The sequence below is a fragment of the Symphodus melops genome (assembly GCF_947650265.1).
Source record: "Symphodus melops genome assembly, chromosome: 4".
Classification (NCBI taxonomy): domain Eukaryota; kingdom Metazoa; phylum Chordata; class Actinopteri; order Labriformes; family Labridae; genus Symphodus; species Symphodus melops.
Window position 1 is genome coordinate 3,282,227 of NC_136694.1, and position 14,463 is coordinate 3,296,689.

Below are 14,463 nucleotides of genomic sequence, written 5' to 3' on the forward strand. Positions count from 1 at the left end.
GAACGATTGAACGTGCATGTTTTGTTTTCACGGTTAGGCTTAAACAGTGTGAGTGTCCTCGTAGTAACAGGCCAAAATAACAGACCAATCACAGAGCTTAAATGTTTGTTTGCAAGTGTTAATGTTTTTTTCTGCAAAAGTAAACATAGATTGAATGTTATTTTACTTTATTACATGTTACAGTATCCTACACAGCCCCTGAAGTTATTATCTTGTGCGCACAAGATTTTGTTTATTTTTGGGACTTCCTCCCGATATTAACCATAAGCTAACAAAAGAAAAATGTCCAAAAATGATAAAAAAAAAGACAAAGTTACAAATTCGACACCAAAAACACAACAAAATAAATGCCATGTATTCAAGGTCTTCATTCACCTCTTTAAGTGTGAGCAGAAAACCATCATGCAGCTTTTTATGTGAAAGAACTTTCTTGTAACATGTCGAAAATATTCCAACCATGCAAAACGATATAGACTGTTACGCTCCCCCTTTAAGGGACAAGGAGAGTACAAAAGACGTTTTCGGACCAGAGGAACTTTGTCATAGTTCTCAGAACTGTTAGACACCCCCCCCCCCCCCCCTTTTTTTTTTTTATTAATTACACACTGCAAGACCCTCGTTTAGAGGAACCTTTGTAGCCTCTGCTTCAGACGGCGTATCATGTGTGGTAAGAATGAGGACTGGGGAAAGAAAGTCCCCATGGTGTGTCATTCTCAGGAATCACATAGCCCACACTTTAAAAAGTCCCCAGTGCACTCAGGACAGGACAATAACAATACAGGCTGCTGCACTTGGGGGGAGGGGCTCTCTTCCCTGGGCCCTCTCCCTTCATCATTCCCTCAAAACGACAAACAGTGGTCTCAAGCACCCCAAATCCCCGGCTGCAGACAATAAACCTTATAACCGAATCATTACTCCCACCACAACTGGAATACACACTTCAACACATTTAACACACAACACACACTGAGCAATCTCCCTCTCAAGCCCAGCTTATAAAGTACCGTCTCTCCCTCCCTCCTCTCTCTCTCTCTCTCTATCGCTCCTTTCACTTCTTGAAGCCTTTTTTAACGTTTTTTCATCATTATCGTCATTACGTTTAGTCTTTGCTAGCTGTAGTCTGTTGAAATCTCATTATTTTGGTCTATTTTCATTAATTTATTCTCTATTGTATTTTTCCACTGCTGTCTTACACCTCTTCTGTTTTGTATTGTCTGATCCCTTTTGCTTGTTTTTGTGTCTTCTGCTTGTTTTTGTGCTTTATCTGTCATGTATATGTCACCAGTTGGTCACGCTATACTGCACCAAATTATTATAATTTTTTTTTTTTTTTTTTTTAAACGTGCTCAGAATTGTTTGTTCGGAAAACACCTAATAATGAGAAAACTCTGGGAAAGAAAGAGCAACATAAGCAAAGTTTAGGTAGCTAATAACAAACTAAAGAATAATGTATTACTTCAAACAAGCTTCTATTGCACAACACATCCCCGCTACAAAAGACAAGCCAATCTATTTATCACATTTAAACATAATTAACTAAAACAGCAAACAAATAACGGACGACTAAGGAGCTAAGAAAAACCCTTTCCTCCCCCGGTGGGAGTTTGCACTTAGGCAACGCAGCAGCAGACACAGACACAAACAGTGTGGCAGCACTGACACTGGCTGCCTCCGCTCTCCTGCTCTTTATACTGTGGCCCTGATTGTAAAGTGGGCACAGATGTGTTCAATCACTGGTGGCAGTGAGGTTGAGCGCAGCACTGTGAGAACACACAGGAGGCAGAAAGCAACAAACCAACACAGCACTATGCAACAGAAACCCGCGATCTACTTGCGACATTTTGCAGTTTTGAATGTTGATGTAGAGTTTTGGTGGATGATCAGGAGGCAGCAAAGGGCCTACTGCTTGAAAGTTCACTAATCAGCTACTCCTGCCCTGTGTCTGATGCTGCATTCAGGTGCTGCTCGGATGGTCCAAGTTTCCGTGTCAGGAGGCGTCTGAAGCCCATCTGGCCGATGTATAACCATTATGCTGTATATCTACAGCAGGTGGTGACCCCTGGTGTTAAAAATGATGCCAACATGGAAGTGCAACAGAACTGTAAAGTCCACTTGTAGTTTGCTACTAAAACACCTGAAGTCTTATTAACACTCTTGTAATGCCTTAGAACATGTTCAAAGCCTGGTTCAAAAATGTGTCGGGGGGGGGGGGGGGGGATTCTTTTAATAAACTTGTTTTAATTATTTTAGGAAAAGAGTAAAATTTGAATAGTAAAAGTATGTTGAGTCGAGTAAACTCAGAGGAAAGCACATTGTAGCTGTTTGCCAGGAGGCTCAGTTTGCCTACTTTTAGGTCGACTGAAAGTGACTACAGGCAGCTTTTTTCAACATGGCCACCGCCATTGTTGGGCATCAAAACACCAATTGGTGACATCACTGACAGTATGTCCATGTTTTATACAGTTTATGGTATGCAGTCAGCTCGGGCTACCCCTGTAACCTGCGGCCTTCGGATTATTCTGCTCGGTGGATCACAGACGCCTCTGTCAGCAGCCGTTTGGAACCTGCAGGACTGGCAGCATGAAGAACCTCTCCTCGCCCGGTTCCTTCTGGGCGCTGTGGACCACCTTGCACCTGAACTCTGCCCCCTTGTCGTCCTCAGTGGGAGTGAATTTGAGAAACGTGAACATGGAGTAGAGCCCATTAATGTTCAGGCTAGGCGGAGTGTTGAAGACACCCAAGGGAACCTCCTCTCCATTTTGAGTCCAGGTCACGGTTATATCCTCAGGACAGAAGTTCTCGATGCAGAGGTGCAGAGTACACTCGTTATTTATCAGAGGGGCTGGTGGCTCACACTCAATGAACTTTGGATCAGGAGAAGTTCCTGTTCAAACAGACACGTTCATGGACAAGTCATTAAACAGGTGAAACTGAGTCTCTATAATATGTAACTTATGTTGTCTTAGTTTTTTTCTTACTACACTTAAGTTTCCTTTCAACTGCACTTCAACTTTTTTTTACAAGTGGGTGATTTATGAGCTCAGTCGATGCAGTATTAACCACAGTTGGTTTGACCCCTCCTCTCTCCCCTTTGCTACAATGACCTGTGGGAGAGGTGTGTGTCCACTGGTTTGAGTCTTTAATCTTTATCCCTCCTTTTATTTATCGTGTTATTTTGTGTATATTGTTGTTCTCCACAGTGTTTAGATATCTCTTATTAGCTGTAGGTGTATTGATTAGGTAAATAAATGCTGTATATGTTGTCATTTTATCTTATAGAAGAAGCTAGATTGCCATGTACAGTAAGTTAAGTTAGTGCTATATTTAGGTTTTACTTGGAAGTCACATGGAGGGTTTTTTTTTACATTTTACATGCAGTCATTTTAATTCCATGTACTTATCTGGAGCAGGCTATAAATACAAAAATACAGAAATGTGAAAAGTATCCTGTTACTGAATCATTAAACACTATCGCAACGCAGAAGCTCACCGGATACATAATACTATAAAGGGCGTTGACATCAACAGAATTCAGAATGTGGATTTAACTTCACGTTTGCAATCAATTTCCCCTGAAAATGACACCTTTGCAACACCTTTGTGACTTGGACTTCACCACGTGTTTCTCACACGAATATGTGTAATATTCCTTCATGACATCACAAAGGGCAGTAACCCCTCCCCCAGGTGGCTGACATTCCTACATCTAGGTGTTTGTTCTGCCCTCTCACTGTAAACAAAGGACATGGAGCCAGAAAGCCAGAGCCAGCCGAGCCCTTCCATATAGGGGGCGTGGCCAGATACAGCTCATTTACATATTTAAAGCTACAGACACAGAAACAGCCTGTTCTGAGCAGGGCTGAAATAGAGGGGTTTATAGACATGACACGACAGAGTGGATTTACAACAACACACTTCACACTTGTTTTGATGAAGAAGAGAAGAATATGTGACCTTTGAAATTTATTAATGAGAAATGTTTGGATCCAAAGTTTGCTCGATGTAGAAAAATCAAATTGTTCTCTTTTAGTCTCCAGCGAGGTGTTTTGACCTTTAAAAGAACATACATTTTTCAATTTAAAATCCTGTTACAGATGTAATCACATTTTCTAAAGTAACTTGCCGAAAATGATTTGATGCTTTCATACCTCGAGTGTTGATGTGGTACGTGACATCTCTGTAGCCGTGCTCAGGGAAGCTGCTGTGGTAAACTCGGCAGGTGTAGACTACTTTCTCATCCTCTCTGGCCATGAGCAGCTCGATCTTACTCCACACGCTGTACAGTCGGTTCGGGGCGGAGAAAGGTCCATAGTTTGTTATGGAGGAAACCTGCTCACTGTCGTCCCTGGACCACACCAGGTCCACATCTGAGGGGTAGAAGTTCTCAACCCGACAGCAGAGAACCAGCTGTTTCTCCACCTTTGGGATCTGAGGGATGCTGGAGATCTGGAGGAGAGATGGCTCCACTGGGGGAGAAGTCAGCCATGTGAAATCATGCCAGTCATCGGAAAATTACATTACAGAACATTGTCCTTCATTTGTCCTATTTGCTGAAACTATGTCTTCATTTTAGATCAAGGTTATCAAAGCTAACCTGTACAAACGTCTCACATTGAGCAGTAAGTCTCATCATCACTGTTTGATAAATGAACATGTTGGATGGTCTTTGTTGACCAAACCCAGATTTAACACTGGAGCAGGTCTACCTTCAGACCTTCTGACCTCCATCAGTCAGAGGACACTTTCAGGACAAGAGCAAGCTGAACTGGGTAAAGAGTCTGCTAAGTTTGCGGCTCCTTGAAACGAGTTACAAACAAAGCTGAGACTTAATGAGCTGCTCTCATTTGACACTTTTAAGAGGATGTTAAATGACTCGAAGGCGGACACATCTAGCTGTACATGTTCTCCCTCATGTGTTGGAAGAAGATCTTGTAAAACATTTGAGGTATAAATTTGTTCTTAAGGTCTTCTAATGTCTAATAATGTTTTTTTGTATTTGTGACTGCTCGTTGTTTGTTTGAAACTCTGTAAATCAGGCTGCTGCGTGTCTCTGCCAGGACAGTTTCTTTCATGGTTAAATAAAGGCTCCGTCCTTCTATTATCTATATTGCTTTTCCTGTTCGAGGTCTTGGGGTCTGGAGCTGATCCCAGCTGTCATCGGGCGAGAGGCGGGGCGCACACTGGACTGTTCACCAGTCGATCGAGGGGCTGACATACAGAGACAGACAGCCAGCCACACTCACTCCTTCGGTCAGTTTTAGAGTCATAAATAACCTAATGAGCATGAACTTGGAGAGAAGCCACGCATGCACAGGGAGAACAAGCAAACGTCACACTGAGAAGCTGCTGTCTGACGGGGATTTGAACCAGGACCCTCATCGCTGTGAGGTAACAGCACTAACCACCGCCGTGCCGTGCAGCCTAAATACAGGATGAGTAAAAAAAATGAAGACATCTTTGTGGTATAAAAAGTGAGTGTATAAATTCATGGCCAAGTCTTATACTAACATCTCAACTTAGTGTGTATTAGTCCTTTGCTGGATTTAAATTATACAGACTCAGAAGTGTCTCTAAAGCAGCTGTAATAAATATGTTCTCTCATGTAAGGCACTCAATATTTGAATTAGATTTTTTTTTTAATTAAAAAGAAATGAATTGAAAATAATTGACTTTTTATGAAGAACCCACGGAGAGCTGTCACCTCTTCTTCAGTTCAACAGAGCTTTAATGTGCTTCAGAATATTTTACCTCTTCAGCTCAGCTGTGTGTGGTGTTTGCATATTAACTGATGCAAAGTCAGAAACACACAAACTCACAATGGAAGTGTTGCAGACTAAAGGCACCGTCGCTGGAAAAGTTTATTATTGAAAGGAGAGGCAGAGAGAGAGAGACGAGGTAGTGAACTTATTATCAGACCACGTTAGGAAAGACACCGCTGGAGCTGAGTGTCTGAACGCCATGCCCAGCGGTCTACTGCGCAAAAACATGATCCTGGTATGTACAAAAAAAACCCCACTTCATTGAGAAATGGTTTGAGGTATAGCTCTGCTAAGTGGCGGCAAAGTAGCTTAAGTTAGTTACGGAGCTCAGCTGGTTATTTCAGCTGACTCTGCTCGATATCAGACTCTAAATTAAGGGGATGTGTTGGCGTTGACTCCTAAATCTAGCACGGTAGCTTTGGAGTCCGGACCACAGGTAGATTGAAGTTGATTGAAGTTGAAGCACCGTGGCGGCGAAAGGAAAGGAGAGTTGGGAACGTGGCATAACGACAGAGAGTGACAGGGAGTTAGATTAGTGCAGCCAAGGGACTTACAGCGAGAACTGGACTGTGACACAGAGGGCGGCAAAGACTCGGTGGAAATGGGAAATAGAGGGATGTCTTATTCCCATTTCTGGAGAACTTATCAAGGGTTCAGGATCGCATCCATGTGATGTCGACTTGTGCATTTGTTTTTGAATGTGCAGACTGTTTCTCTCAGTGGGTGAATACCATGAAGACCTTCGCAGCATGACTGCCCTTGAAGGCCACAATATGTTGGAGCCACTCACCTTTTACCTCGATTGTGGTCTCCCGGCTGATGGTCTTGTTCCTGCATTGAACCACACACTGGTATTTGGTCATGTCTTCAGTGACGCTCAGACACACGGGCAGGACTGATATGTGTTTATTGCCTTCAGACTTTAGAGACGCTTTGTGGCTCAGCTCCTCGGTGACCAACAGAGGAGCCGATTCTGACGGGACATCTGACTCTGTTAGGCTTCTCAAACGAAACCATTTCACTTTGAGCCCTTGTTTTTTCTCCCCCCGGATGGTGCATTGAAGTTGTGTCGGCTCTTCAGCATAAATGATGTTGGGTGTGATTTGAGAAACAGTCGGTGGATCTGTTGAGGTACAAAGAAGTGCATCCTGTTACACATTTAGATCATTGGTGCTCATTAACCAAACAGCATTCTCTAATGTTATGAGTCCAGTTCAAATATCTCTCTTTTCATTCCGGCACAGAGAAGTCTCGTGCTGATTGGAGGGTCTTTACTTTTCGGTTACCAACCAGGGTGCAAAATACAGGGGGGGGGTCTTTGTATAAAAAAAAATAATAAAAAAAAATCACCTGCAATTGACTTTACACTCTGCAGTGGACCAGAGAGAGAGAGTGATGCCTGCTGTTTGGTCTTTAAATGCAAAGCACACAACTACATGTATTTTCCAGGTATGTGCAGCTGCTTGCTGCAGATGTGATTCATTGTTGTGTGAACATTAATCTGATGAACACTTTGATCGTTAATAAAAAAAAGATTGGATCATAATTGTTCTTCAGACAAGGCAAAATATGTTGCATAAAAACTTCTCAGAATGAAGGGAAATGAATGTTAGGTGTCTAAACTGTTCTGGGGGAGATCCCCTCCTATCTCTACAATGAAGGGCATAAAAGGGCCCAAAACGAAATCTAAACAAGAAAAAGGAATTTGGGGAATGATGTGTGAGAAATGAGCCACAGGTTGGACTCAAACACGGGCCGCCTTGCCTACAGAACCACAGCCTCTGCACATGGGGCGATCACCAACCACCAGGCCTGCAGGGATCCGTATATACAGTCTTGAAACAAAGTTTTGTTTTGAGGGGATTTTTTATTTTTTTTTTCAAATTGAATTGATTTCAATAATAAATGTTATTTTCAGATTGAGACGAACCTTTGGAGAGATGCCTGATGATCACCAGAAAACTTCCAATAAGAGAGGCGATCATCCCAAAAATCAACAGACTCCCGAGGCCAACAAGAACACCAACAATGGAAGAGGGCAGCGATGGAGCTGTAAGAAGAACAACCTGTTTGACATCAGTGTAAAAGAAAAGAACTCAGAATGGATGACACTTCATGAATGAATAAACATGTTCTGTTTAATGAGGATGTCTGAATCTTAATGCTGTAGTTCTCTGTCACATTCACAACTACACGTATTTCATTTGACACTTTAATAAAACAGTCACTGAGAAACAGACTGTTTTTAACCCTTTCTCAGCGTTCAGCAGGGAAAGAAGGATGCAGGTCCACTACTGCTTCCACTAAAATATTCAGTTGTGGTTTGAAATACCGGAAAGAGGGTTGAGCAGCTGTCTGCCAAAACTTAATTTCAAAACCAGTTAAGGTCTCGCTTTCAGCAAGAAAACACATCTGGTAACTCTTGTCTCCTCAGTGATGGGAGGAATCGGAGTTGTTAGAATTGTTTCTCTTCTGTCTGTGCTTTGTGTGGATCTGTGCTGGACCGAGTCATTTCTGCGAGTTAACATGAGCACGAGCCTCCTCCATCGCGCTGCTTCTGACTGATATCCAGTGCTGTGGAGCTTCAGCAGTCAGACGTTTGTTGCAAAATCTCCAAAGAAAAATGTCAAGTGGAATGTGTTGTCACGTTTCCTGATTTTCTGTTTTCATTTGAACGACACAGACATCAGTTCAGACTGTGCTGTGTGTAAGGTGACGACTCCTTTCATCAGGATGCAACGGTGCATGCGCGTCTTCCTTTTGCTGAACACGTCTGGTGTTTCTAATGTATTTTTACTTTCAACATGTATTCAAATATTTAAACCTTTTTTCAAGGATGCATAGAGGAGAGCTGAACAGTAGGAAGCTATGAAAGGTGTGGTAGATTTATCGATAGGAATCTAAAATGACTTTCATCGAGGGATCGTAGCAATACACACTCTCCCTCTCACACACACACACACACACACACACACACACACACACACACACACGATACAATATTCTCATTATCTGCTCTTCCACTTATGTGGCTGCATAAAGTGTGACTGCAGGTGCTTAACATATAAAGTGTTGTTTTTGCCATCAATAGCAGTTTGTGTGTCCTTTTAGATGTTGGGAAGTGTCCTCTGATTGGCTCAAAGAGTGAAACAATCATCAACAACCCCCTGATTTAATCTTCCAGCTTTACCCAGAGACTGTAAAAAACATGAGCCTACTCTCAGTGATGCCACCCACTGGTTTCTGGAATGGTCTGTTGAAGCCCAATAATAGCAGTTGCCATGTTGTAAGTGACAATGATAGCTCAACCTATCAGCAACAGGCAAAGAAGCGGGCCTTAAGCCTCCTGGCAAACAGCTACAACCTGCATAACTGAAAGTTAACAAAGCCACACCCCTTATTATTCATGTTGGAATAAGTTTGATTAAAGGGATATTATGCAACATTGCAAACATTGAGAAAGCAGAGTACAAATATGTTTAATATAAAAACTGAAGTCTTGCCTTGAACAGTCAGTGTCATGGATCTGCTGTACGGCTGACTGAAGGTCTGGTGCTGCACCCTGCAGATGAGGTGTATGTTTCCGCCCTTCACTGTTGAGGAGTGCAGCGTGATGCCACTGCGGATGCTATAGGTGCCGTCTGAATTGTGAATGGCCATACTGGTGCAGACGCTGAAGAGTGGACTCATGCCTACAAAGACAGTGTGGGAGCCGTTTTGGACGTGCCACGTCACGTCCAGTTGCTCTGGATAGTAACCTGTTATGTTACACTGTATTGTCTTCTCCTGCCCCTCCGTCACTGCTGCCGTCTCTGGAAGCAACACTGAGGGCCGAGCTAGGGGAGAGTTTAAAAATAGTACATTTAAAGAGGACTTTTTTTTTTTTTTTTTACAGAATCCCACTGTGACATCACAAGGAGAGAACATTTGAAACGGAGCATTTTTTGTCAGACTTCTGCAGAAACAAAGGACTGGATGGATTTATTTCTCATTTTGTGGGTTGATAGACACTCAGGTATATATGTTCAAAAACACTGTAACAGTAGATTGTTCATAATATGTCCCCTTTAAAGTAGTAAAATCATTTTGAAAAAGAAAAAAAACCCCAGCATGTTGCTTCTTTTAAACCTCAGCACAGTCAGCGCTGTTAAAGCAGTTAGCAACTACCTTTGGTGGACACACTGAATTTAATCACAAGACTTTAAATTTACAAGATGGACAGAAAATCAACTTTTTCCTGTTCTACTTAAAGAGATACCTGATGTGTTTGAATTTGAGTCAGCAGCAGAGGTTTATTTGTTGTGCCAAATCAATTTAATGTGGACATCTTGTACACCGAACTACTGAGTCAAAGAAGAGGGTTTTTTATTGGGCTGAAGAAGTCAGCTGTTGAATAAACTCTGACTTGTTTTTTTTTGTTTTTTTTCGTCAAACATGAGAGAAAATGGTAGCACTGTGGGAGTTTTACACCAAAAGAAGTCATGAAACAAACATCGACATTGACCCTGATTTTCCCAAACGGTTCACCTCTAGTAGACAGCACAACTCAGACTGGATTATTTGACACAAACAAGCAGATATAAGGAGAGGTTTACCGAGCACTTCCACAGTGAAGGTCTGTGTGTAGACAACAGGAGTGATGATTCTGCATGTGTAGAGTCCTTCATCCCCCACAGTCACATTACAAAGCTTCAGGGATGCATCGCTTCGCAGTAACTGCATTTTATCCACCGCAGAGCCGGCTCTGTTCAAGAGCGCTTTACCGTCTTCGAAAGTGTACACAATGCTCTTCCCCCCATGTTTATCCACCATGATCCACTCAACCGTTAGAGTGCTCCACTCCACCTGCTTGGACAGTTTATCAAAGACGCAGCCGAGAGTCACATCTGTCCCCACCAAGACACTGAGCTCCTTTGGGGAGTCGGCTGAAAAACCTGCAAGAGCAGAAGAAATGTCTGAAGTGCCTTTGAAGACCCGCACACCTTCAAAACTTTGGCAAGGATGAAAGCATGACACTTACCGTGCATGAACAAAACAATGAGCATGACTTTCATTATCATTCCCTGATTCTTCAGGATCTCCATTTAGGCCCAGAGGTCCCGTTTTCAGTGCATGTTAAAAAAGCAAAGGCAAACCTGGACACACGATCCTCGGCCAAGTTGAAGTTCAAACGGATTCCTTGGACTGAGGATCACATGGTGGTTAAATCACACTGTGTTCTCATGTACCTCCTCCTGGACTTTGACCTGTGAATATAACCTCCTTCACACCACCTTGTAGTAAGACATATGACTCACTTTAGAGGGAGGGATTTTCTCTTGCTAACACGTGTTAAATAATGTGTTTGTTGAATTCATGAAAACAACCCTTCTATAACACCTTTATGTGTAAGTGTCTGCATGATGAATTCCATGTGTTGCAGTAGTTAAATAATGTGAATGTCTCTCAACATTATACAGAATCAAAGGCTCAATCTGTCATGTATAATCTACTCACTGCAAACACTAGCCGTTAGCAAAGCATCTGAAATAAACAACCTGTCATAGATTTGCTCTTCAAGTTCTTGTCATTTAACATGTTACGATGTGTATTCCCTCCAATGCCACACTAATTCTGAAGTCCTCAACTGGGCAGCTAGGGGGCGCCAGTGGTCTTGTGGTTAGCTTGCAAGCTCCATGTTCAGAGGATGTAGTCCTTAAAGGTCAAATCTTCTCCTCCTTTTCAACCAATTAAATAAATCTCAGAGCTCCTCAAAACATTGCTACTTGATATAAGGATAACAGTTTTTAAGTTTTACATTATGGCAGTAGCCATCTTGTTTTGGAGACAAAGTTGACCATATCAATCATCATTGGGGGTTTGTAGACAAACTAGAGACACATTAGTGTTAGAGTAACATGGTGACGTGTATTTTGCATATGTGACTTTTTAAGTTGATCGTTTTCAAATCATCGGCCGTCTCTACAATAATGCCATAAATAACGCAGATGTGAGCATGCTGACGTGTCCTTATGTGATGAATATATGTGTGCTACAGATGTGCAGTAACATCAACAGCTCCAAAATGCAACTTCACAACAAATTCATCTTTTTCCTGAAGTAAAACTTTGTTTTTATTCATGATGTAACTTTATATACAGCTTTCTTTTCGCATGTCAACAGCTTTGTAAATCAAAGATGTTTCTAAATATTGTTTACAGAGAAACAATACTGTTCACAGAAAGTTCATCATCCCACCATCGACCTCTTCCTCCCTCTTAACCGAACCTCGTCCAGCTTTTTCATGACTGCTGCCGACTTATTGGATGACGCAGCGTAGCTCTTCAGCAGCTTGTCAAACAGCGACTCTGTGTTGGGGTGGGTACTAAGGAAGGCCTTCTCCAGCACATACAAGTCCACCCCCTTATCCTCCGGCAGAGCCGAGTTGTAACTCAGGCCAAAATCAATCAGGACTAATTCGTCCTCCCCGCCCTCGGGGCCGCGTTTCAGCAGCATGTTCGAGGTGGTCAGGTCGCCGTGAACCACGTCCTCGTCGTGCATTTTGCCCAGGATTTTGCCCACCCTGTCAGCCAGCTGCTCCAGCTCGGATTCTGTGCAGGAACCCGACTGCTGAGCGGACGCAATGTGGTCCCGAACCGTAATGGATCCAACGATTTCTTCCAGGAAAATACAGTGGGAGATGTAGTCCACAAAGTAGACGACAGGGGTGGAAATACCTGAGGGGAAAAAGAGGAAGAAGAGACAAGCATCACATACTGAAGACTCGCACTCTGAGAATGGGAATCTGATTCATCTGTGTTTTTGTTAGTAACAGAAAAACATGACAAATTCTAAAGACGGCCAGGAGATATAAAGATCTCAACAGCGGGCGCAATAAAATGTATAGACGATATGGACAGAATCAAGTTAAGAGCTTAGCACACATACAGAGCTACGGTGGGGCAGCTGATATCAGGGTGCAAACTTCCCTATGTGGTGCTCACTGTAAATAAGACCAAGGAAATGTTGACTGATTTCAGGAGGACTGGCAGACAATCATAAGCCCCTGATTATCAACAGTGCCGTTGTAGAGAAGGTAAATAACACCAAGATTCTGAGTGTGCACGACCTGACCTCTTCTATTAACACCTCAGCTGTAGTTATAAAGGCTCAACAGAAGCTCCACCCACTAACAGAGAGCAATGTGACTGTGGTGCTCACTGGATGTTGTAATTAGTTTCTTTGTGCTTATTGTAATTGAATTACTAATCACATAGTAGTCTTTTCAGGTATATTTATGTCTTTATGTTACATGTTTCGAGAACAGCAGGTTCTCTTTTTTATGTACACGGAAAAGTGAGAAAAATCCCCAACAAAGGGAATCTTGAATCTCATATTCTGCCTTGTTTCTGAAACTCTTAAGAGCTCGTAACAGCTCATCGGTCCGCTGTACCAACCACGCTTCTCCTCTGAACTTCTCAAACATGACAGCATGCTTCACAAACGACTGACCGACAGGAAACAAACAACAGATACAATCCTGAAAGAATAAAACAAGTAAGATGGTTATAGTCATACAATTATTTACAATATAAGTTTATAAAGTAGAAAAACAGAGGCATCTGTCGGACTAGATTAATTAAACAACAAGAAAATGTTGACGGTGGATTTCAAAAAAAGATTCAAGAATGGGTCTTCAGTTTTCTTCACTCAAAGAGCCGGAGGCTGCGAGCTCCAGGACAGGACGCTCTCTGCACGGTGCTGTGTGGGGGTCACATGATTCATCGAATGATTCATCTAAACGTTCAGAACCTCTAATCAATGTCATCTCGCCCACAACGACTATTTTCAGGGCAGAGTCACGTGACGACACGTCCAATCCCCGACATGGAAGCAACATCCATCAATTAGTTTTTAGGGAAGAAGACGCTGAACGACAAGAAGCCAAATGGAAACAATGTTTGCAGGAAAAACAAGTTGTTCCTTTTTACAGTTTTAGAGAATTTAATTTATACTTTAAGACTAAAAATGTGTCGTTTTCATTTAAAGCTCCGCTTTAATTTCAGTTCCAAATATTCCATAAAAAACCTGGAAATAGTTCTCAGATCTGTCTTTAGAAAAAAAAAAGTATTTTTTGATTTATCGTAATCAAAGTCAAATGTTTAATTACTCATGATGTTGATGTGAGGTTCAATTCTGCAGAACTACATATTAGTAAGTAAAAATTAATCCAGCTGTCAGAGGTAAACAGAGGCAGCTGTCTGGTGTAATGTTTGTTATTATTCCCTTTTACAATTATTATTTATATCTTTTTATAAAACACTGAAACATGTAAGTACAGTGAGACATTTAACTAACAGTACAGAAAGGATCGTTAATACATTTAATCACAGTTCGAAGTAAACATTAAAGACTGTAGATATCATAAATAAAGGGGGAGGCTGCTGTCCGTCACACTTGCCTGCTTTACGGCAGCGCAGGATCGCGCGGACCTCCTGCACCGTCCTCCGGTGTGTCAGCTTCTCGTCCAGCACCGGGTGTCGGTACCGCTTCGGGAACCTTTCCTTTACGATGGTGGGCTTTCCCAGAAACTCTGTTCTGTACACCCTCGCTTCTGCGCCTTGTTTTATCAATTCTGCTTTGCTCAGAAACTCTGCCACCGCCATGCTTTCTTTCTGAGTCGTGTTTACTTCCGCCTTTTTTTTGCTGTGAGCGCGCGCCGTCC

General features: G+C 42.3%; 1 protein-coding gene and 1 gene segment (V, D, J or C); both read right to left on the reverse strand.

Moving 5' to 3' along the window:
• Positions 1–2,310: 2,310 nt before the first annotated feature.
• On the reverse strand, positions 2,311–10,843 carry LOC306823073 (immunoglobulin heavy constant epsilon-like). The segment is given in 7 exons: positions 10,780–10,843; positions 10,355–10,693; positions 9,270–9,595; positions 7,690–7,825; positions 6,550–6,882; positions 4,149–4,466; positions 2,311–2,884 (listed from the first exon to the last, which is right to left on the reverse strand).
• A 1,002-nt stretch (positions 10,844–11,845) lies between these two features.
• tp53rk (TP53 regulating kinase) lies at positions 11,846–14,463 on the reverse strand. Its single transcript, XM_079341811.1, has 2 exons — positions 14,200–14,463; positions 11,846–12,475 (listed from the first exon to the last, which is right to left on the reverse strand). The coding sequence occupies exons 1-2, from the start codon at positions 14,402–14,404 to the stop codon at positions 11,988–11,990; spliced, it is 693 nt and encodes a 230-aa protein (XP_079197937.1). The 5' UTR covers positions 14,405–14,463; the 3' UTR covers positions 11,846–11,987.